General features: G+C 41.4%; 1 protein-coding gene across 1 annotated transcript; it reads left to right on the forward strand.

The window, feature by feature from the left end:
- Positions 1 to 23: 23 nt before the first annotated feature.
- Positions 24 to 23,824, forward strand: LOC115577229 (NACHT, LRR and PYD domains-containing protein 3-like; the record flags this gene model as incomplete). The annotated part of the gene is made up of 10 exons (XM_030410209.1): positions 24 to 112; positions 10,486 to 10,611; positions 11,585 to 11,663; positions 11,803 to 12,031; positions 12,192 to 14,046; positions 14,135 to 14,308; positions 14,565 to 14,697; positions 15,140 to 15,168; positions 23,103 to 23,149; positions 23,277 to 23,824. Coding segments are annotated over exons 2-10 (3,144 nt in total), but the record flags the coding sequence as incomplete, so codon positions are not given.
- Between the last annotated feature and the right edge of the window lie 289 nt (positions 23,825 to 24,113).

A 24,113-nucleotide genomic window follows, 5' to 3' on the forward strand; every position in this document is an offset into this window, starting at 1 on the left:
CTGGACCTGGACCTGAACCTGGACCTGAGCCCAGCTGTGTGTCCTTCAAGAGTGACCAGTCAAAAGGTCGTCTCTTTAATTTCAAAGAACAACCAGCTCCTGCTGTAAAGAGGTGAGCTGTTAATAACATTAATATGTGACTGATTCATGTTTTAACTGTGGAGAAAGATGTTTTTTGAAACCTGATGTTTATTTTCAGCTTCGTTCTTCTTCACTTAAATTTATATTCTCACTTTAGAAAGCTGCCCAATAGAACCAGTCTTCAACTCTTCATTTCACTTTATTGAATTAGTTTGGTCCAATATTCTCTGAAGGTTTATTCCTGATGTTTTCCACTATTTTATGGACTGAAGCTTCTGTGTCTGAAGACTAGAAAGTGAATTAACATATCTGGTGGTCTTCTTCTCTGTCCAACAGGAGATCAGCCTCTACTGGACATGGACCTGGACCTGGACCTGGACCTGAGCCCAGCTGTGTGTCCTTCAAGAGTGACCGGTCAGAGAATCGTTATGTTAATTTTAAAGGACAACCAACTCCTGCTGTAAAGAGGTGAGCTGTTAATAACATTAATATGTGACTGATTCATGTTTTAACTGTGGAGAAAGATGTTTTTTGAAACCTGATGTTTATTTTCAGCTTCGTTCTTCTTCACTTAAATTTATATTCTCACTTTAGAAAGCTGCTCAATAGAACCAGTCTTCAACTCTTCATTTCACTTTATTGAATTAGTTTGGTCCAATATTCTCTGAAGGTTTATTCCTGATGTTTTCCACTATTTTATGGACTGAAGCTTCTGTGTCTGAAGACTAGAAAGTGAATTAACATATCTGGTGGTCTTCGTCTCTGTCCAACAGGAGACCAGCCTCTACTGGACATGGACCTGGACCTGGACCTGGACCTGAGCCCAGCTGTGTGTCCTTCAAGAGTGACCGGTCAGAGAATCGTTATGTTAATTTTAAAGGACAACCAACTCCTGCTGTAAAGAGGTGAGCTGTTAATAACATTAATATGTGACTGATTCATGTTTTAACTGTGGAGAAAGATGTTTTTTGAAACCTGATGTTTATTTTCAGCTTCATTCTTCTTCACTTAAATTTATATTCTCACTTTAGAAAGCTGCCCAATAGAACCAGTCTTCAACTCTTCATTTCACTTTATTGAATTACTTTGATCCAATATTCTCTGAAGGTTTATTCCTGATGTTTTCCACTATTTTATGGACAGAAGCTTCTGTGGCTGAAGACTAGAAAGTGAATTAACATCTCTGGTGGTCTTCTTCTCTGTCCAACAGGAGACCAGCCTCTACTGGACGTGGACCTGGACCTGGACCTGGACCTGGACCTGGACCTGAACCTGGACCCAGCTGTGTTTCCTTCAAGAGTGACTGGTCAGAGAATCGTTATATTGATTTTAGAGAAGAAACATCTACTACTGTAAAGAGGTGAGCTGTTAATAACATGAAAATATGACTGATTAATGTTTTATGTTATTTATTTAGACACATTTGTTTAAAGTTGTTGTTGTTTTTCATCATAGTTCTTCTTTAGTACATTTATATTCTCACATGTGAAAGCTGCCCAGTAGAACCAGTCTTCATCTCTTGAGTCCAGTTTAACAATTGTCTGATGACTGGTTGAGTGTAACATGGGTCATTCCAGAATTGGAGGACATTTGGGCTTTGGAATTTTCAAAAAATTTACCTTGTATTTGACAATTATCTGTTACATTTTCATCAATAATAGGTATTAAACTATAAAAACCTTTATTGGCTCATCTCAGGCATAAAAGGATTTTTCTTTGTATTACATGCTCCATTTGATATTTGCTAAATCTAGCGCAACCCTGTTACCAACACTCAGTAACAGGGCTGCAAATACATGCTAATTTTAGCTTTTTCTCATAAATCTATGCTAGCTGTTTAGCTGGCTGTTAGCATTTAACCCTTGATAATTACCAAGATGACAAACTTACATAAGTAAACACATAAAGTATTTCTATTATTCTGGAAATAAGCATAACAGGGTTGCGTGAGGTAGAGTGACACATTCAAGCGAGGCTAACAATGTTACAAAAATATGAAAAATATAAGAGAGGTATTAGATCCTAAGTTTTACCCCTGTCCAGGAGGCACTCGACCAGCTCGAAAATACTTACATTTAGCTGAGATGGAGAGGGTCAGGTCTTTCCATGGCTTGCCTCTCCCTTCCTGCTGAAAGTCCAAGTGCTTGAGGCAAATCAAAACCCAGACCGAGTTCTCGTCACTTCCTCAAAGTCCAAACTTCACGCCAGCAGAGTGGACAAAAGTACTCCAATATCCAAATTGTAATCCACAGCATGTTGGCAAAAATGGTTAATCAGTTGTGCTCTTAATTCCTTGGTCTGTTTCTGCCGAAGACTTCTTGAAGTCCTTTCTTCAATGTTTAGGCTGCTCACATTCTCCGTCTCAGGTGTTTCTTTAAGGCTTCAGCGAGTTGAAGAACGAACTTCAGTCCGTGCTCCTCAGGTTATATACACTCTTGCTTCGGACACTGGCTTGGTTTTGTGTCCTTATTAGGAAATTTTTTCAGCATCTCTCCATCCACTGGTTGATAACCCCTTGATGATGGTTATCGATTTCATAACGCTTCTCTCTTGCTTCGGACAGTGGCACGGTTTAATGTCCTTACTAGGACATTTTCCCACCATCTCTCCGTTCAATGACTAATAGTCCCTTAATGAAAGCTGACGATTTCATAATGGTCTAACACACCTCGGCCACGGTCTGTGCCCGTGCCCGAAGTGGGGTCAGATTTTGACACTTCCTTTTGGCCTCATGTTGACCTGATCAGTTCTTTAACACTTTCTCATGACCTCAGCGCAACACTGTTTCTTTACTGATTTTCATTAGATCTCTAATATTCAATACATTGGTTACACCTTACACACCCTTTTAGTTTGCAAAGATAATACTTAATTCTCATTCTGATCCTCAGAGACAGAGTGAAAGACAAAGCCTTAAGTGCAGAGACATCTATGAACAAAATCATACAAAAGAAAGTAGATTTAAATGTCATTTTGACAGTTTTTATTGGAGTCCAATTTGGTCACCAAGGGTGTGGGACAAGAGAAAAATAGCATATTAGGGAGTACTCCAGACTTATTTAGTATTTTAAAAAATATTTTCAAATTATTTTTTCGAGTTGGTCTCAGGACAAGTAAAAGTTACACAACAACTGCATGATTTTGTATTTTGTAAATTATTACTTGAAATTTCATGGGTGGGACGTAAAATGTCCTCCTATTTTGGAATGGCCCACGTAGTCATTGTATTCAGGCTAACAGATGCTAGCTGCTAACAAAGGATAATTGTGACTCCACTATGTTCCTCCATCAAGTCATCAAGTCTGGTTTTCAGTCATGTGACCACAGAAGTTGAAAGTTCACTGTCCACCCTTTGTTTGTTCCCTCTCTTTTCTGTGTCTCTCAGTGCACAATAGAGGTGGATTTCACATAACGCTGTAGTTCAAGGCAAATACATAGCTGCAACTTCATTATTATGTGCACATTTAGACAACACAACAGTTAACAGCTAAAGCCTGCTAGCCAAGAACGAGTGACAGGAGAGGAATCAGTGAACAAACGAGCAGGATGAGCTATGAACGAAATGAAATGGGGTTTTTTTCACAGAAACGGTTGCTATGCTTTCCTGTTTCTCATTGGATTGGAAAATTCGACAACAGTGTCCTAGACTCAGCACTCAACACTAGGGCTGGGTATCACCAGGTACCTCGCGATACGATACTATCACGATATTTTGCCCACGATAACGATAGAATCACGATACAGCGATTCTGCGATAATCGATATATTGCAAGAAATTTCATCCACGATACATCACGATATCTGTGTCACTGAAGACATTCAGAATTTATTGACTGCACTGAATCCATTTCACAGGAATTACAAAACATTGTCAATCAATTTCACATGAATGACAGCCAAGTAAACAAAGAGTATATTGTCTCTTCTTAACACACACACTGACCACAACTATCATTAAATATCTATATGTGTGGGTTTCAGAGCTACTTAAACCATTTTTTAAATTTTATTTGGTTGTATACCTATGTTTGAATAAAGATAAAGCTGTCCTCTGAAGAGGGGTGGTGGTGGTGGGCCAAAAAAAATAAAATAAATAATAATAATAATTTTTTAAATATTTTTATATATCGATATTTGGCACCAGTGTATCAATAACGTACCTCAAGACGAAATATCGCAATATATCGTAGTATCGATATTTTGGCACACCCCTACTCACCACTCTGATAACTAAACAGTGAACAACACAGCAACTGGTCTGTGAGAACAAACGTGAGAGAAGTGAAACAGGGAATCAGGTATGTAAGTTTGCATTAAAGAGTCGTTCGTTTGAACTGATTTGCTCGCGACCAAGCCATCACTAGTGCACAAAGTGAACAATTACTTTTAACCTCTTGATCATTTTTTACTTCATATAGTCTTTGTTTGTGAAATGTGCAGTAAAACCATTTGTAGTTGTCATTCTCACTTTGATTCAGTTGATCTGAGCTCAGTCTCAGTCTTTGACAGTATGTGTTAGCAGCCGACTCCTCCTGTCTTTACTTTAAGTTTTCTCAACTGTTAAATCAGCTGCTGTAGTTGATGTGAAGTTCACAGACTTTCCACTGTAATGCCCTGCTCTCTGGCCTTCCCAAAAAGAGTTTGTGTTTTAAGCCTCTATGCTTTTTGCTCTATTTTACTGTTTTAGACTGTCAGTTTTCAATCTCCAATGTTTCCTCATGGGGGCCTGCCAGACTGGGAGTTGTCTCTGGTCTGGCCGTTGGGGGTGCTGTCCCATGGGCGGTTTCGGCCCGGGTAGCTAGAGGGCTCCGCACTGTGGTGTGGGGCCTCCTGTCTGCCCGGGTTGGGGTGGTTCCTGTGGCAGCACTCTCTGCAGCCGTGGACTGGGATGGCTCTCAGTGTGGTTGGCCCCCCCAAAGGTAGCTTCCTCCACGCCTCAGGTTTCGCTGCCCAGCCATGTCTCTCTAGTGACAGCTAGTGTATGTGTGGGTGTGAGTTAGAGGTCGACCGATTAATCGTTTTGGCCGATTAATCCGCGCTGATAGGACATTTTACAAACTATCGGAATCTGCGGAACTACGCTCCGATAGTGGCCGATGGCTGCAGTTTTTTTCCACAGCGCCATAAACTTCTTCTTCTCTGCCCTGCTCTCTGTCTCTCTGATCACTGACGGGCGGGGCTGCTTCTCTCCTCTCTCTGCTGCTGTGTGCAGGAGAGAGAGGAGAGAAGTGACCAGGTGGAGACGGCGACACGCGTAACTGTAAGTGCAATAAAACCTTCACGAGTTGAAAGTCAACAAACATAACGTCCTTTGCGTAGGCAATAAGTACCACTTGTTCATCTAGCATAAACGTGCATCATATTTCAGCATAAACAGCGACATTTGCACCGGCACGTTTTACACGACCACAGTGCTTGTTAAGCTAACAATTAACAGCTTGTTAAGAACACGCTAAAATGAAAGCTGTCTGTGTGTAGTCTGTTCATCTTAGTTTGCCATGAATCTTAAAATTTGGCAATTTCTTGTAAACTTTAGCTGCTGGCTGAGACAAACCAGCCGCCCCCCCCCCTCGATTTGTTTCCAGATATTACGGAGTTTATATAGTGACTTTGCTGTTGTAAACTTTACTGTTGCTGCAGTGGAAACAATATGTAGTTATATTTGAAATATAAATGAATTCCTGTTCTGAATTTATTCTTTTAAAAAAAAGATAATTAAAAAACAAACCATTCTTTAGTAGTGATAAAGAACAGGACTGTTAAGAGTATGGATAAGATAAAGATAAAATCCTAACATACCATCCCTAGCTGGTTAGTGGTTACAGCCTGACTATGGGAGGATGAGAAAATCACAGTTCAAATCCCTTCACTATATGCCTTGTTTAACCAGTGTTATTTTGTGATTATTATTTTTTATGGCACACAGTGCCATCACTCACAAAATGTGAAGGATCACTTAATTTATCCAGATTTATTTATTTATTTAGGTATTTATTACTTTGAGTTTGATGTTCACTTCGAGATTTTATATATTGGGATATTTATTACGTTGACTTAGCTGTTCAGTAAAACAGTTGCTGCTAATAAAGTCAAAGATTGTTCATTTCCAACAGTGTTGAATTTTTTCAGGGGGGGGAGGGGGGAGTGAGTGATATCGGCCGATTAATCGGCTATCGGCTTTTTCCTGCTCCAATCTATCGTTATTATATCGGCCTTTAAAAATCCACTATCGGTCGACCTCTAGTGTGAGTGTATGAGTCTGTGTGTCTGCGTGCGTATGTGTGAGTGTGTGTTTGAGTGTGTATGTATTTGTGTATGTCTCTGTGCATGTCTGTGGGGGTGGGAGGGTTGGGTTCTTTAAATTTTCTTATCTTGATTTTTATTTGCTGTTTCTCTTTTCTGTTGTTGTTTTGAATCCCTGTAAGGCACTTTGAGCTACTCTTCTGTATGAAAAGCGCCATACAAATAAAGATTGATTTGATTTGATTTGATTTGATTCAAACACCTGTTTGCAGCGAGTGTCCATGTTTCTCTGATCAGATCCACTGGGACGCTTTTAGATTGGAAGACAGGAATTCTGACCTCCGGCTTGCAAGGAACCATGAAGCCAGTGTTTTCCCCTCACTGTTCTCTGGTGTGTTAGTTTTGCTCCAGCCTCCAGACTGTCCAGTTCCATCCCCACCACAAAGCTGGCCTTCCTGTCCAGCTTATTCAATTTGTTTGTACCTCAGCTGCTGATGCCGCCCCCCCATCCACCACAGCAGATATGACACTGAACCACAGACTGGTAGAACATCAGTAGCAGACTAGTGCAAACATTGAAGGACCTGAGCCTCCTCAGAAAGAACAGCCTGATCTGTCCTTTCCTGTCGAAGGCTTCAGTGTTGTCCGACCAGCTCAACTTGTTATTCAGTTGCACCCCAACAAAACATGGAGGTGTCAAAGCATCTCCGCCTCCTCCTCATTTATTACAACAGGGATTTGAGGCTTCTTCCACATGACCTTCAGCCTGTGTTTGTCTCTGAGTGGACAGATCAAATCACACATAAAAAGAAAATATAAACGAGCAAAGTGACAGAAAACAGTGAAACAGGTCAAAGACATTTATTAAAGTATGTTTTTGTGTCTTCTGGTGCTTCTCCTCTGCTCTGCTGCTCTTTAGCTCCCTCTTGTGGTGAATCTCGTGTCCTGCGCTCTCAGTCTGACAGCTCTGACTCTTCATCCAGCCCTGAACTGATCTTATAACAAAGCTGCTTTTATATTCAACATGACTAAGAAGTAGCTCATATTACAGTAGTTACTGTTTAATGTAGGCTGGTGTAAACTGACACGTTTTACAGAGGAATAAACATCCTAATGTTTTGCATTTTAAAGCCAAATTTACAAGAAGGCACCAATGATTAAGGATTTGTCGTAGCTGTTTCACAAAGTCTATAAAGTTTCTCCTCACTCAACAACTCTTATAAACAGACGATTTGTTAAGGGAGTCTGGTTATATTGTATTTGCGTATAATCCTTGCAGAATTAACAAGTAGGTCCAGATAGTTAGGAATATGTGGAGAAAGCATTTTAAAACATTTGTTACATTTTTTAATTGAATTCTGCTTCCATCTAGAGCTTCTTTGCTGCCATGTAAAAAGGTGGAAACCAGGTGAGCATCATCACAGATTGTATAGTCTGAGGGTTTTCTGTTCCAATGTGATAAAAACACACTTGTTTTTTATCACAGCAGCTAAATCACACAGACAAATATATTCAAGGATATTTATTGAAAATGTGCCGTATTTAATAATGAATGGTGTCCACATCAGCTGTGAAAACATTCTGACCAACACATTCTACTCTTGATTGGAACTTCAATACCCAGAAATCCTCTGTGGCGACGTCACTAACAGTTTGAACATGTCAACCCCCAGACTCCCTTATGAAATCTCTCCATTTAGTGAGTTTTTGAGTTAGGAGACACACTATAACCTCCTGAAATGCTGTTTGTGACTGATTCTTCATTATTTGGGCCTTCTTGTAAATTCGGCATGTGTTAGCTCGTTGTGGGTCGTGCTGCAGCCCCCTCAGTCTAACAGGAAGACTCCCAGTCAGTCACACGCCTCTCTGGCTGTTTCCTCCTCACAGTTTACTTTCACTTTCTCTGACAGGTGTGTTGCGCACCTGAATTGGCCGTCTGAACCTCCAGTTGAAGGTAATGTAATGAAGCTGACATGTTCGACTCGCTAACACAAGCTCTACTTTTCATTGTTACACCGGAAACAGCACAAAAAGTGAAGCTCGGTTGTTTATTTCTCGACGAACTCGTTTAAGTTTAAACTCGGGACGACGGAGGAGAAACAACTGCTGATAAGAACATCCGCCATTTTGTGCCGATACTTGCTTACTTACTGAAACACAGCCAACACAGACTGACGACAGTTTAACTACCTTGGTTAAACATCTTTGAGTATTTAGAGTTTCACTGTAGAAGCTTAACTTCTTCTCATTATTCATATTATTACTCCACGGTGTGTTACGTCATGTGACCTCAGACCTCAGCTACGTCACACAGGTGAAGCACACTCGCAACCATAAAGTAAACAAGTGTAATGTTCGTGACATAGGTCTATATTATATATTATATTATATTGTTGAGCTTGTAACACATTTAGTTGTCACACATGAGGTTAAACTCAGATCGCTGCTCTTTGTATCAGAGTAAGATGACGAGCAGAATCTGTAAAAGATTCACTACATAAAAAACATGTTGGAAAACTCTTTTCTTACAAGCATTCATATTTTATTGATCACATATATATGAATATATGTAATATATTTTCACATAAACAAGAAATATTTTTTAGGCTCGATATCGAGACACTTTTCTCCCTGAACTCAAAATGACTGCAGTTAATTTATCACATGCAGGTAAAATCATGTTAGATGTAATAACAGAAGCACACTAGCAAAGTATTGGTTGTCTATTAAAAACAACAACAATAATAATAATAATAATAATAAAACATCAGTGTCTTTATTTTTCTTGATGTTTTTCTGACATTAAATACATTCAAATGAAATATTTATGAACAAACTCAGACAACAGTAAATATGTTAATAAATAGAAACTATTAGAGTTTTAAATGATGATTATCAACAGAGGTGGATTGAAACTTAGTACATTTACTCAAATACTGTATTTAGGCTCTAATATTTCTTTTTATGCAACTTTATACTTCTACTCCAAGACATATTAAATCTAAATATTTGTCCGACAGACTTAATTAATAGTTACTTTTCAGTTTCTCCCTGCTGTCCTGCCAAGTGAAGACTCTGTGTCGTTTGGTCTTTAAGATGTCCAAAGTTGTGGAGAACACTTGGCAGTTTCTTAGAGCCAAACGTTGTTTAGAATAATAATTTCATTGGTGTGTGTGTGTTGCTGTGTAATCTTTGCTTCACACCTCTTGAATTTAGTCCAATAAACCACTGATAACCACTGACCAATCAGGAGCTACGCTGTGTAATTCTGCAGCTCATCTTAGTTTTTAACATTTTCATTTTATTTATATAACATTACTGACACAGACACATTACAACATGTAAAATGCTGTTTACTGACATTTGCAGCGCAAATCAGTCAACTTTTGAGCAAAAGATATTATCAGCTGCTGCAGAAACTGTTTGACCAATCAGGAGCTGCGCTGTTTAATTCTGCAGCTCATCTTAGTTTTTAATGTTTTCATTTTATTTGTTGACTGTGTCAAACATTTTGTCCTTTCTCTCTTTTTCAAAGGTCACTTTATACTTCTTGTTGTGAAATAATTGTTTTAGGTTCAAATTTTCATGGTTGAAATGAATAATAGTCAATTAATGTTCAGTTGATGTGCAGATGAATGATTTGTGTTTCCTCTCCAGATGAAAGTGTGTGTGAGTTGAGCAGCATGAATCAGTGTGAGGACAGAGAGGAGGGAGGCCCTCCCTCTAAAACCACTGGACCTGGACCTGGACCTGGACCTGGACCTGGACCTGAGCCCAGCTGTGTGTCCTTCAAGAGTGACCGGTCAAGAGCTGGCCTCATTAATTTTAAAGGACAACCAGATCCTGCTGTAAAGAGGTGAGCTGTTAATAACATTAATATGTGACTGATTCATGTTTTAACTGTGGAGAAAGATGTTGTTTGAAACCTGATATTTATTTTCAGCTTCGTTCTTCTTCACTTAAATTTATATTCTCACTTTAGAAAGCTGCCCAATAGAACCAGTCTTCAACTTTTCATTTCACTTTATTGAATTAGTTTGGTCCAATATTCTCTGAAGGTTTATTCCTGATGTTTTCCACTATTTTATGGACAGAAGCTTCTGTGTCTGAAGACTAGAAAGTGAATTAACATCTCTGGTGGTCTTCTTCTCTGTCCAACAGGAGACCAGCCTCTACTGGACCTGGACCTGGACCTGGACCTGAGCCCAGCTGTGTGTCCTTCAAGAGTGATGGGTCAATGGGTCGTCCCATTTATTTTAAAGGACAACAAATTCCTGCTGTAAAGAGGTGAGTGGTTAATAACATGAATATATGACTGATTCATGTAATTTTTTCAGAGAAATTTGTGAAAACTTTTAGTTTTTTTCAGAATCATTCTTCTTTAGTCCATATATATTCTCACATGTGAAAGCTGCCCAGTAGAACCAGTCTTCATCTCTTCAGTCCAGTTTAACATTTGTCTGATGATTTAACCTCTTCATCATTTTTGACTTCATATAGTGTTTGTTTGTGAAACGTGCAGTAAAACAGTTTGTAGTTGTTATTCTCACTTTGATTCAGCTGATCTGAGCTCAGTCTCAGTCTCTGACAGTATGTGTTAGCAGCCGACTCCTCCTGTCTTTTCTTAAAGTTTCCTCAACTGTTAAATCAGCTGCTGCAGTTGATCTGAAGTTCACAGACTTGCGATTTAAATACCTGTTTGCAGCGAGTGTCCATGTTTCTCCAAACAGATCCACTGGGATGTTTTTAGATTGGAAGACAGGATTACTGACCTTCGGCTTACAGAGGAACACACCTTGAAGCCAGTGTTTTCCCCTCACTGTTCTCTGGTGTGTTAGTTTTGCTCCAGCCTCCAGACTGTCCAGTTCCATCCCCACCACAGAGCTGGCCTTCCTGTCCAGCTTATTCAGTTTGTTTGTACTACAGCTGCTGATGCCACCTCCCCATCCACCACAACACAGACACTGAACCACAGACTGGTAGAACATCAGTAGCAGCCTAGTGAAAACATTGAAGGAGCTGAGCCTCCTCAGAAAGAACAGCCTGCTCTGTCTTTTCCTCTGGAAGGCTTCAGTGTTGTCTGACTAGTTCAGCATGTTATCCAGTTGCACCCAAACGAAACATGGAGGTGTCAAGCATCTCCACCTCCTCCCTTTTTATTACAACAGGGATGTGGGACTTCTTCCACATGACCTTCAGCTTGTGTTTGTCTCTGAGTGGACAGACACAATGTGACTGATTCTTCATGATTCCTCCACAGAGTCGACCAGGAGAGCTCAGAGGTTCCCAGAGGTCCGTCTGTCCAGCAGCACCAGACACACCTGGACTCCATATTTATGGTCTGTACATGAACAACAACTACTTTTACATCCAGTCTGTTTACAATAATCTCCATGCTGCACTTTACAGACCAGTGGTGAATCTGTCCAACATGGATCTGATGTTAAATGTTGTCATTCACATAATATTCTGTTTCAGCTGCTGGAGGAGAACATTGTGACTTTTGTGAAGAACGAGCTGAAGAAGATCCAGAAGGTTCTGAGTTCAGATTACCCAGAATACTTAGAGAGTCAGAGGGAGGATGAGGAGGTGGTGGATGGTGAGGATGAGGAGCAGAAGAGGAGCAGCAGAGAGGCATTTCTGAAGATCACACTTCACTTCCTGAGGAGAATGAAGCAGGAGGAGCTGGCTGACTGTCTGCAGAACAGTAAGAGGATTTCTCTAAAGATTTAACATGATGGATCAATGAGACATTTACTGAAGACTGATGATGATAAATCTGCTTATATACAATCTTTAAGGAAAGGAAATTGTCTTATTGTCTTTATGAGTAACTTATTGATCTTGTTTGTTGTGTGTTTATTTAGAACATCTTGCTGCAGTTTGTCGGTGTGAACTTAAATCTAACCTTCAGAAGAAGTTCCAGTGTGTGTTTGAGGGGATCGCTAAAGCAGGAAACCCAACCCTTCTGAATCAGATCTACACAGAGCTCTACATCACAGAGGGAGGGACTGCAGAGGTCAATGATGAACATGAGGTCAGACAGATTGAAACAGCATCGAAGAAACCACACAGATCAGAAACAACAATCAGACAAGAAGACATCTTTAAAGCCTCACCTGGAAGAGACGAACCAATCAGAACAGTGATGACAAAGGGAGTGGCTGGCATCGGGAAAACAGTCTTAACACAGAAGTTCACTCTGGACTGGGCAGAAGACAAAGCCAACCAGGACATACAGTTCACATTTCCATTCACTTTCAGAGAGCTGAATGTGCTGAAAGAGAAAAAGTTCAGCTTGGTGGAACTTGTTCATCACTTCTTCACTGAAACCAAAGAAATCTGCAGCTTTGAAGAGTTCCAGGTTGTGTTCATCTTTGACGGTCTGGATGAGTGTCGACTTCCTCTGGACTTCCACAACACTGACATCCTGACTGATGTTAGAGAGTCCACCTCAGTGGATGTGCTGCTGACAAACCTCATCAGGGGGAAACTGCTTCCCTCTGCTCGCCTCTGGATAACCACACGACCTGCAGCAGCCAATCAGATCCCTCCTGAGTGTGTTGACATGGTGACAGAGGTCAGAGGGTTCACTGACCCACAGAAGGAGGAGTACTTCAGGAAGAGATTCAGAGACGAGGAGCAGGCCAGCAGAATCATCTCCCACATCAAGACATCACGAAGCCTCCACATCATGTGCCACATCCCAGTCTTCTGCTGGATCACTGCTACAGTTCTGGAGGATGTGTTGAAGACCAGAGAGGGAGGAGAGCTGCCCAAGACCCTGACTGAGATGTACATCCACTTCCTGGTGGTTCAGGCCAAAGTGAAGAAGGTCAAGTATGATGGAGGAGCTGAGTCAGATCCACACTGGACTCCAGAGAGCAGGAAGATGATTGAGTCTCTGGGAAAACTGGCTTTTGATCAGCTGCAGAAAGGAAACCTGATCTTCTATGAATCAGACCTGACAGCGTGTGGCATCGATATCACAGCAGCCTCAGTGTACTCAGGAGTGTTCACACAGATCTTTAAAGAGGAGAGAGGACTGTACCAGGACAAGGTGTTCTGCTTCATCCATCTGAGTGTTCAGGAGTTTCTGGCTGCTCTTCATGTCCATCTGACATTCATGAACTCTAGAGTCAATCTGCCAGTAGAAGAAAAGCAGTCAACATCCTGCTGGTCTAAACTATCAAGAGACAAACCTGACCCAAAACATCTCATCAACTCCCAGGAGTCTGAAGCAAGAAAAAAAGAAGTTGCATTGACACAGTACCTCCAGAGTTTTGTAGACGAGGCCTTACAGAGTCCAAATGGACACCTGGACTTGTTCCTCCGCTTCCTTCTGGGTCTTTCACTGGAGACCAGTCAGACTCTCCTACGAGGTCTGCAGACACAGATACGAAGTATCTCAGGGACCAATCAGAAAACAGTTGAGTACATGAAGAAGAAGATCAGTGAGAATCTTTCTCCAGAGAGAAGCATCAATCTGTTCCACTGTCTGAATGAACTGAACGATCGTTCTCTAGTGGAGGAGATACAACAGTACCTGAGATCAGGACGTCTCTCCACAGATAAACTGTCTCCTGCTCAGTGGTCAGCTCTGGTCTTCATCTTACTGTCATCAGAAAAAGATCTGGACGTGTTTGACCTGAAGAAATACTCTGCTTCAGAGGAGGCTCTTCTGAGGCTGCTGCCAGTGGTCAAAGCCTCCAAGAAAGCTCTGTAAGTGTGGAGAAGTTTTTTCAGAATGCAGTTATTGTGCTGTTGTTGACCTAAATAGAAATAATTTACTTCATTATTCTTTATCCAGACTGAGTGGGTGTAACCTCTCAGAGAGAAGCTGTGAAGCTCTGTCGTCAGTTCTCAGCTCCCAGTCCTCTAGTCTGAGAGAACTGGACCTGAGTAACAACAACCTGCAGGATTCAGGAGTGAAGCTTCTGTCTGTTGGACTGGAGAGTCCACAATGTGGACTTGAAACTCTCAGGTCAGATAGTCCATAGTTTGTTTCAAAATACTTTTGTATTTCTTTAATGTTTGAATTCAATTCTCTCTCTCATATCAGAACTGTTGTGTTTTGAAAGTATGCTGCTTATTATTGTTTCATGTCTGTTTAGTCCAGATTTAGTCTTGGTGATTTTTCATATCTCTGACATTTTAGAGTAAAACAGAAAGCAAGTTCACATGTGCTACAATGTTATTATAAATAATGTAAATGTCTTTTTTTACTGTTCACACTTCAGGCTGAGTGGCTGTGACGTCTCAGAGAGAAGCTGTGAAGCTCTGTCCTCAGTTCTCAGCTCCCAGTCCTCTAGTCTGAGAGAACTGGACCTGAGTAACAACAACCTGCAGGATTCAGGAGTGAAGCTACTTTCTGTTGGACTGGAGAGTCCACAATGTGGACTTGAAACTCTGAGGTCAGATAGTCCATAGTTTGTTTCAAACTATTTTTGTATTTCTTTAATGTTTGAATTCAATTCTTTCTCTCATGTCAGAACTCTTGTGTTTTGAAAGTATGCTGCTCATTATTGTTTCATGTCTGTTTAGTCCAGATTTAGTATTGTTGATTTTTCATATCTCTGACATTTTAGAGTAAAACAGAAAGCAGGTTCACATGTGCTACAATGTTATTATAAATGATGTAAATGTCTTTTTTTACTGTTCACACTTCAGGCTGAGTGTCTGTGACCTCTCAGTGAGAAGCTGTGAAGCTCTGTCCTCAGTTCTCAGCTCCCAGTCCTCTAGTCTGAGAGAGCTGGACCTGAGTAACAACAACCTGCAGGATTCAGGAGTGAAGCTACTTTCTGCTGAACTGAAGAGTCCACACTGTGGACTTGAAACTCTCAGGTCAGGATTCTTTATTTTATTTCATTATTTTATGTAATTTTACAATTGGAGCAGGTCTTGATCATACTCCTTATATAATTCAATTTATTTAAAAGACCCAACATTTCCTCCATGGGCAAGCACTTGACACAGAGGTCAGAAAAAAAAGCCTTTTAACAGGTAGAAACCTCGAGCAGAACCGGACAGAAGCCCCACTACACTGCCTCTTCAAGGCAGGAATCTTGCGTCCATATTCCACCTCACTGTAGGTGTGAAAGTTACAAAGGTGGAATGGGGGGAACGGTTTCATTCTGCCTCTGATCCTACCGAGGTAGTAACAGAGCCACAACAGAGGTGAGACGACATCTGTGTGGAAGGGAATGTGATGTTGTGATAGTGTTCACAGTCTGACAACTTTTCAGATCCTTCACTCATCAAAGTAATAATACAAAACCAATGACACCCCTAATCTATATATATATTTAAAATGTGGGTCAGTCAGTCTATTCTGCACTAATCCTGACTTGCATATCTCAGCAACCTTTGGATGGGTTGTCATGTGGATTTTGACATTCGTGCTCCCCTCAGGATGAACTGTAATTACTTTAGTGATCCTCTGACTTTTCATCATCATCATTTTAATCTGTACAATATGTTGGTTCATGACCAAATATTTGCAAACCTAATGGCATTTCCATCAGCTCCAGTTAGACTCTGTGTTCATTGCTTATTATTAAATTATTGAAAACTAAGATGATGAATATAATAAACGTTAAATCCCTTAAACACAGATGTGCACTGAATTATCAGGACTCTCAGCTGATCTGTGATGTGTGTTGTTTTGTGTGTCTGCAGGCTGTCAGGCTGTCTGATCACAGAGGAAGGCTGTACTTCTCTGGCCTCAGCTCTGGACTCCAACCCCTCCCATCTGAGAGAGCTGGACCTGAGCTACAATCATCCAGGAGACTCAGGAGTGAAGCAGCTATCTGCTCGACTGGAGGATCCAGGCTGGAGACTGGACACTCTCAGGTATGTAGAGTCCTGCTGCAGCCACAGACAGTCAGTAGCCACATTCACACTGCCGCGCCAATTCTCCGCCTCCGCCTCTGTGAGAATTTTTCGGAGGTAGTGAGGGGTGAAATTTCACTCCGGTGTGACAGTTTAACTGGCATTCATTTTAACTGGCGACAGTCCCAGGTGTGCTGGAGGTGTGGTTTGAGAATACCATCTCGAGAGGGGTCCTTGGCCATGTCCGCTAACCAGGAAAAACATTCCGATCACCCTGCTTATTGATCCAAGTCATGTATATGTGTATTAATTTTGACGTGGCTTGAACACTACTATTCCACACAGAGATGCCGGGATCTGCGACCTGCAAACCACTGTTAGATGAGCGCTACAGAGCACACAGTGACAGTGTAGGTGACTGTGTCGATGCCTGTCTGAAAAAACGCAACTGTCTATAAATCATCCGAAAGTGCATGTTGTCGGTCTTATATCTTTGTCGTGAATGTATGTGCTCACAAACAACTCGTGGGTGGAACAATCTGAGGCTTTTGCTCACTACGAGAGGCTCGAGAGCAGCGTGGAGACGCTGTTAGCTGTGGCGTTGAGTGCGCAGCATCCAGGTTAACTTGTGACACCTGTTTTCATTGAGTATTTCTTTCATTCCACACTGCGTTCAAATGGTTACTTAAAGCCATCGTTCCGAGCCGCATACATTGTCATTAAGCTGAAGGCAAGTCGATGTGAAAACTGTCATACAGCCTGCAGAGTATGTTGACATTCAGCCCGAACTCAACGTGAGGTCAGTCAGCTGCAGCAAAGCATGAGATGTCCAAATCATCAAATTGCAGTTCTTTCAATATCTTCCATGTCATGGGGCCCAGTGACTGTCTTTTTATTGTACTTTAGTGCTTCCTCTATTTTATATGAATATTAATATGCAGAATTTTTTTTCTCAGTAGCTTCCATGTCATGTGACCCACTGACTTCTGAAACAGATTCTGTGTCTATCAAAAATATATAATGATAAAGAAGATAATGGTAAAAAAAAGTTCTCTAATGCTCAAAAGGTTAACATATTATTAAGCAGCAATGTCAACTTCTCCACTATTTTGTCTCATGTCTTAGATTCTGATTCTGAAGTCCTCAAAATGTTTATTTGTTTACATCCAACCTCTTCCACCACCTGCAGTACAACCACGTGATTCAATTGGAAGAAATAAAAAAAGCGAGAAGCGAGAAGTTTAGAATTTGTTTATAAGGGACTGTATATTTTATACTTTTAAACTTGTTCAGTTGTTGTCATTTCAAGTAATCTGTGCTTTTCAGCTGTTCAATCGTGTGCTTATCAGTTGTTCTTAACTACTAAATAAATAATATAAATCTTAACTACAATGTACTTTTACAGTCCTTTAAAGTGGCATTTCTGTAAATACACAGGACTTTTTTTCCTTTTTTTAGGTGCGGGGGTTTTACTTATCGTTCATTTATCGTTATCGAGGTGAGTTGCTCAATATATCGTGATATTGATTTGAGGCCATATTGCCCAGCCCTACCTTCACTCAACTAAATGAATAGAAATTTCCCACAAAGCATCATTACAGGACCAAACTAGGGATCGACCGATTATCGGTCGGGCCGATTATCGGCGCCGATATTCAGCATTTTGACGCATATCTGCATCGGCCTTTTTTTTTAAATCCGACGGCCGATAAGAGATCAATTTAAAACAGGGTTATTTTGGCTCTGATGCAGCCGAGCCTCTCTGTCTGCTGCCCCGACTCTGTCTCCAGCATTGTCCCACCCACAGCACCATCTGATTGGTTACAGGCAGAGCGGGTAACAGCCAATCAGTAGTGAAAGCTGTGCATGCACAGTGCTCACACACAGCTGAGAGGAGAAAAAGTTTAGCCAACACGTAAAACTGGATTCACAGCCCGGCTCTGTTCATGGGGGCTTGGTTCCGAAGGTAAGTTAAGGCAGCAGACTCTCCCGAAATTGTAATAAACATCCCAGTCCTCTACAACTCACAACTACTAGTAACATTACTGTGAGCCCGTTATCGTTACATAAACATAAGCGGCAGCTCTGCTGCACGCTGTCCCTCCAGACGAGCCCGTTAATCACTCGCCAATATCAATATGGAAATAGTCAGTGACAGTAGAAGTCTGTGTAATGAGAGTAAAAACCTAATAAACTCAATTCAGTCCAGTTTGATTGCAGGGAAGCACGTTGAGGTGAAGGCTGATTAGCTTTTAATTAGCGTAACGTTAGCCCACCGGTCCGCTTTCTCCTTCTCTGGCTGTAGACGCTCAGCAGACTGTAGAAACTCTACAACTCACGACCACTAACGTTACTGTGAGGCCCAATATGTTAGCGGCAGCTGTCTGTTCATGATAAACACTGATTATTAAAGTGAAGATGCTGCAGGCTATTTAGTGTTTTTAACGGTTTAATCACTTGAAACAAGGTTGCTGATGATATTGATAGGGAAGTAGTCAGTGATAAAAGAAAGAAGTGTGTGAGTGTGTGTCAGAGAGAGTAGAGCACGTTGAGGGGATGGCTGTGTGTGTGTGTGTGTGTGTGTGTGTGTGTGTGTGTGTGTGTGTAAGCCACACGAGAAGCTACAGAAAAGTAAAACGGCAAAGCATCGTCTGTCTGAGAGAAAACTGTAGGGCAATAATTGCTGTTTAACTACCAAGTTATTTTACTTTATCTTTTTCTGTGTTGATTGAGATATCCTAAGCAGCAGAAAATGACATATTGTCATGTAGTGTGTCCTGAAGCTGTCTTTGGCAGTTTCTTGTAGAGAGGAGCAGGATATTGCTGTTCAAGACTTAAGACATAATGCAACTGCATCATAAAGCCTACATGAACTGCCTGGTGTTCAGGGATGAATAGTCTCTTTTGCTATTGTACTAGCTATAGTTACTGTTTTTCAAACACTTATTGCAGATGGATAGACTTAAGTCTATGTGTAAAAACACTCAAAGTTAAGTGTTGGAGTTTGTATTATTCAACATTTTTATGCCAATATTTTCCCTTTTACTACAAATGAATATCGGCTCCAAATATCGGTTATCGGCCTCCTTGACTACTAATAATCGGTATCGGCCCTGAAAAAACCATATCAGTTTATCTCTAGACCAGACTTTCTCAAAGTGTGGTCCCCGGACCACTGGTGGTCCGTGAGCGACCACTGGTGGTCCGCGAGGTGAAAAGTGACATATCATGTCTTAAAATATAAAATGTCAGTGTTTTAATTTCAGTGTTTCTCAAACTGCCTGTGACATATATGTGTTGTTTTCAATATCAAATAAACTAGCATATAAAATCACAAAATATTTTTTTTGTTTGTGGCATTGTCAGACTTGAGCGGTGCAGTGGACCCTAAAATTACGTCAAATTAAGTGCGACCCTGCTGCCGTAACTGTGGCAATGTGACTGTGCAAAGCGGTGTAAAGCGTGGATGTATGGTGCGAACAAGCACGGAAACGAGTTACAAATGGATCAGTGGCTTAGGACCGGGTCATGTAAAAGAAAAGCAGATGAAAATTCTGACTCGACAGGAAAAGTTGTTGAGTCCCAGGATGCTGGTCCAACGCCAGCGGCGTCGTCAAAGCAGACCCCGCCGCCAACTCGTCATGAACGTGAAAAATCAACCATTAAGGTGAAACGGAGATACCACAGTGACTACATACAGTTCGGGTTTTTTTGGACTGGCGACGAGGAGGATCCTAAACCACACTGCGTGTTGTGCTATGAAACGTTAGCTAACGAGGCTATGAAACCTGCAAAGTTAAAGCGACATCTGGAAACTAAACACAAGGAGTACATGGGGAAACCTACTGGATTTTTTGAAAGGAAACGCGACGAACTCACGCAGCATATGATGAAAGAGGCTTCACAGTTTTTTGCACCCGGAGAAAATGCTAAGGCTACTGAGGCTTCATACAAGGTATCCCTCTTGATCGCTAAAGCTGGAAAACCTCATTCAATAGGTGAAATTTTAGTTAAACCAGCTGCAAAGGTGATGGCTAACATATTGTTTGGGGGGAAAGCCAGCGACGAAATTAACAGGATTCCTCTTTCCAATGACACCGTCCAGCGGCGCATCAAATCTATGGCCGAAAGCGTGGAAGATCAGCTGGTGACACGTTTGCGCCAAAGCCAGTTCTTCGCACTACAGTTGGATGAATCTACCGACATTGGGAATGAGGCAAATCTTCTGTGTTTTGTGAGATACATTTATGCCGGTGGAGTGCATGATGACTTTCTCTTCTGCCGTTCCCTGCCGACCAACACCACAGGAGAAGCAGTTTTTCAGTCACTTAATGATTTCATAATGGCGAATAACATGGACTGGTCAAGATGTGTCGGCATTTGCACCGACGGCGCAACTGCAATGACTGGAAAGCTGAAAGGACTGGTAGCGCGCGTTCGCGCAGTAGCGCCGTCTGCAGCAGCAACACACTGTTGCATCCATAGGGAACAACTGGCTGTGAAAAAAAATGCCACAGTGCCTAAAATCAGTACTGGACGAATCTGTGAAAATAGTCAACAAGATCAAAGGTAAAGCACTGAACACACGTCTTTTTAAAGCTCTGTGTGAAGAAATGGGGAGCGAACACACAAAACTCCTGTTCCACACTGAAGTTCGCTGGCTGTCACGTGGTAAAGTTCTCACCCGTCTATTTGAACTGCGAGACGAGGTAATGTTATTAATGCACCACAGCGATGAACTGTATGACAGAATGCATGATTTCCAGTGGCTCGCAAAGTTGGCATACTTGGCTGATGTTTTCAGCGCTCTCAATACTTTGAATGTGGCGCTGCAAGGGAAGACCGTCACCATTTTCAATGTCCAAGACAAAATTAAAGCCACACGCATGAAAATGGAATTATGGTGTGGCCGTCTCGATCGCGGAGAATTCGACAGTTTTCCCACACTTGCTGATTTTCTCCTCACTGCTGGAGAGGACGTGGGTAGGAGCACAGTTGCATCCTTCAAGCAACATCTGCAAGACCTCCACTCGCAGCTGGGAATATATTTCCCAGAATTAGACACAAGCTTTGAGTGGATCAGAAATCCATTTGGTGACAAAACGCACATTGAGCAAGTCAGTTCAAAACTTTCACCAAGAGAGGTTGACAGCCTTGTGGACATTGCATCAGATGGGACACTGAGGACAACTTTCAGGGAGAAAGGATTGACTGACTTTTGGCTCCACATCCAGCCTGAGCACCCTGAGCTGGCTGACTCTGCTCTGAAATTGTTGATGCCATTTCCAACCACCTACAACTGTGAAGTTGGATTTTCCTCCCTTGTTGGTCTGAAAACAAAGCAGCGCAACCGGATTAATGTGGACTATGATATGAGACTGAAACTGTCCAGGACAGGCCAGACATTGCTTCACTCATGGCCCAGAAAAAAAAGCAGCACCATTCTTCTCATTAAGATGACAAAAAAACTGAGTGAGTACAGAGACTATGATATTGCTTCCTTGAGGGATGAGTTAAATAAAAAGAATCTCACTGTACAAGCTGTGTGACAAAAATGAAGTACCTGTATCTTTGGTAAAACTGTCATTTTATGTTGTAATTTGTGAACTGAAGTTGGCATATTGTTTTGGGGCTATTTTGAGTTAGGTGGTCCGTGAGTGTTTTTTTATGGGTTAAGTGGTCCTTGGTCTGAAAAAGTTTGAGAAACACTGCTCTAGACCAAACAAAAGTAACGTAGTAACTGTAACTGCCTTTGGCAGCTTATATGAGGAAAAAAATACTGCAGTTATACTTGGAGAAGCATCTGTCCTCCCGTCTGTCGTCTCTTTCGTCCTTCCGACTTTAAATCACATTTCTGCCTGAAAAGCAGCGTCTGTCACCGACAAAAAACTTTAAACTTTGAATCAGTTTCACTCTCGGCTGTTCTGGAGACGTGTTAAGGTTCTGCTGGTGGAAATCCAATGTTTCCTGATTTTGCTGCTTCAAAATAAAAGCTTTGAAATAACTGCATAATGCAGGACTCTTATTGTGAAGGATTTATAGGAATTATTAAACGCAGGAAGATGCTGTGACAACTTTGCATGAATGGACTTTTAATTTATCTTCTGTGGCAGCAAACAACACATGGTTTCAGTCACTAACTGAGTCTATCCACACACTTTATGTCCGACTACAGTAATAACAGCAGCACTTTACTGTGACTGCAGCAACGTGCTCGTAGCTCTGTCACATACCGGAGAGTCTCACTCCCTACCAACACAACACAGAGTAGTGTTTGTTGTCACAAGTTATAGAGCTGCAACTAACAACTATTTTCATAACCCATTAATCACATCAAATCACTAAAGCAGATGTTTTTTTGTTTTTTTTTTACATTTCCATCATTTTATTAAAAGAATAAAACATTGCTCTTACATTTTCCTCTTTAGTCTTGTTCAGTTCACTTTCAAACAACTTACAAATTTTAAAAGCAACATAAATGTATTAGAGTTGATGAAATGTCTCCATTATGAGATGCATTACGATGCAGAGACAGAGCATCATCAAACGTGAAAGACACTGCAGATGGATACATGTTTTGTTTGATGATTGAAAAGATGCAGCTTTTATTTTGTGGACTGACAGCTGTGTGCAGTGATATAGATCATTGGGGACGACGAACACTGAGATGCATCGAGAATTGTTGACAGCTGAATCGTAATGGAATCGTGAGGTGAAGATTCACACCTTTAAAATGTTTGTTACATGAAGAATGGTGTTTCACACACACCAACATCCTGTGGCTCACTCTCAGTGTGTGAGGAGAGTGGCAGAGGTGAAGAGGTTCAGGGAGAACAGGGAGAAGCAGCCTGATGGACAGATTGTGTTTCTGTATATGAGAGTCATGTCATGTCCATGTTTGCATGCTGAAAGAGGATGTGCTGCTCTGACCCCCCTCCTCCTTTCAGGGTGGAGCCTGCTGGAGTCCGATGGTTGACACCAGGTCTGAGGAAGTGTGAGTGTCTTTTTTACTGTCATTCATGAAAACACTGTGACATCACTCATTCACATCTGTGATGTCATCATCACACTGATGACACATTAATAACTGCAGCTGTGTTGTGTCTTTTTCTCTCCATCAGATTCCTGTGAGCTCACAGTCGACACAAACACAGTCAGCAGAAACATCAAACTGTCTGACAACAACAGGAAGATGACATATGTGGAGGAGGATCAGTCATATCCTGATCATCCAGAGAGGTTTGAGTCCTTGTTGTGGTCTCAGCTGCTGTGTAGAACTGGTCTGACTGGTCACTTTTACTGGGAGGTCGAGTGGAGAGGAAGTGTTTTTATATCAGTGAGTTACAGAAGAATCAGAAGGAAAGGAGGCAGTGAAGACTGTGTGTTTGGATGCAATGATCAGTCCTGGAGTCTGAGGTGCTCTGATGGTGGTCGTTACTCTGTCAGGCACAATAACAGACGAACACTCATCTCCTCCTCCTCCTCCTCCTCCTCCTCCTCCTCCTCCTCCTCTGGTAGAGTAGCAGTGTATGTGGACTGTCCTGCTGGCACTCTGTCCTTCTACAGAGTCTCCTCTGACTCACTGATCCACCTCCACACCTTCAACACCACATTCACTGAACCTCTTTATCCTGGATTTGGGTTCATCTGGTCCAGTTCTGGTTCAGTGTGTCTGTGTGGTGTTTAGTGTGCAGAGTCTCCTCCTGTCACAGAAACATTGTCAGTGCTGAACAGTTGAGTCTGTACAGGATCACAGTCACATCAATCTTTCAGCTTCTTGGAATAAATTCATCAGTCAACTTTGTACAAAATGATTCAAACTGATTGAAAAGATTCTTCATTTACATTTTAAACTTCTTCCATTAAATTGTGTAAATTGTGTTGACTTGTACTTTCTGTCATGTGTTGTTTTGAATTCTGGCTCTTGTTCCAATAAAATCCAGAACTATTAGTGAAAT

This window comes from Sparus aurata, chromosome 24, assembly GCF_900880675.1.
Source record: "Sparus aurata chromosome 24, fSpaAur1.1, whole genome shotgun sequence".
Lineage (NCBI taxonomy): Eukaryota > Metazoa > Chordata > Actinopteri > Spariformes > Sparidae > Sparus > Sparus aurata.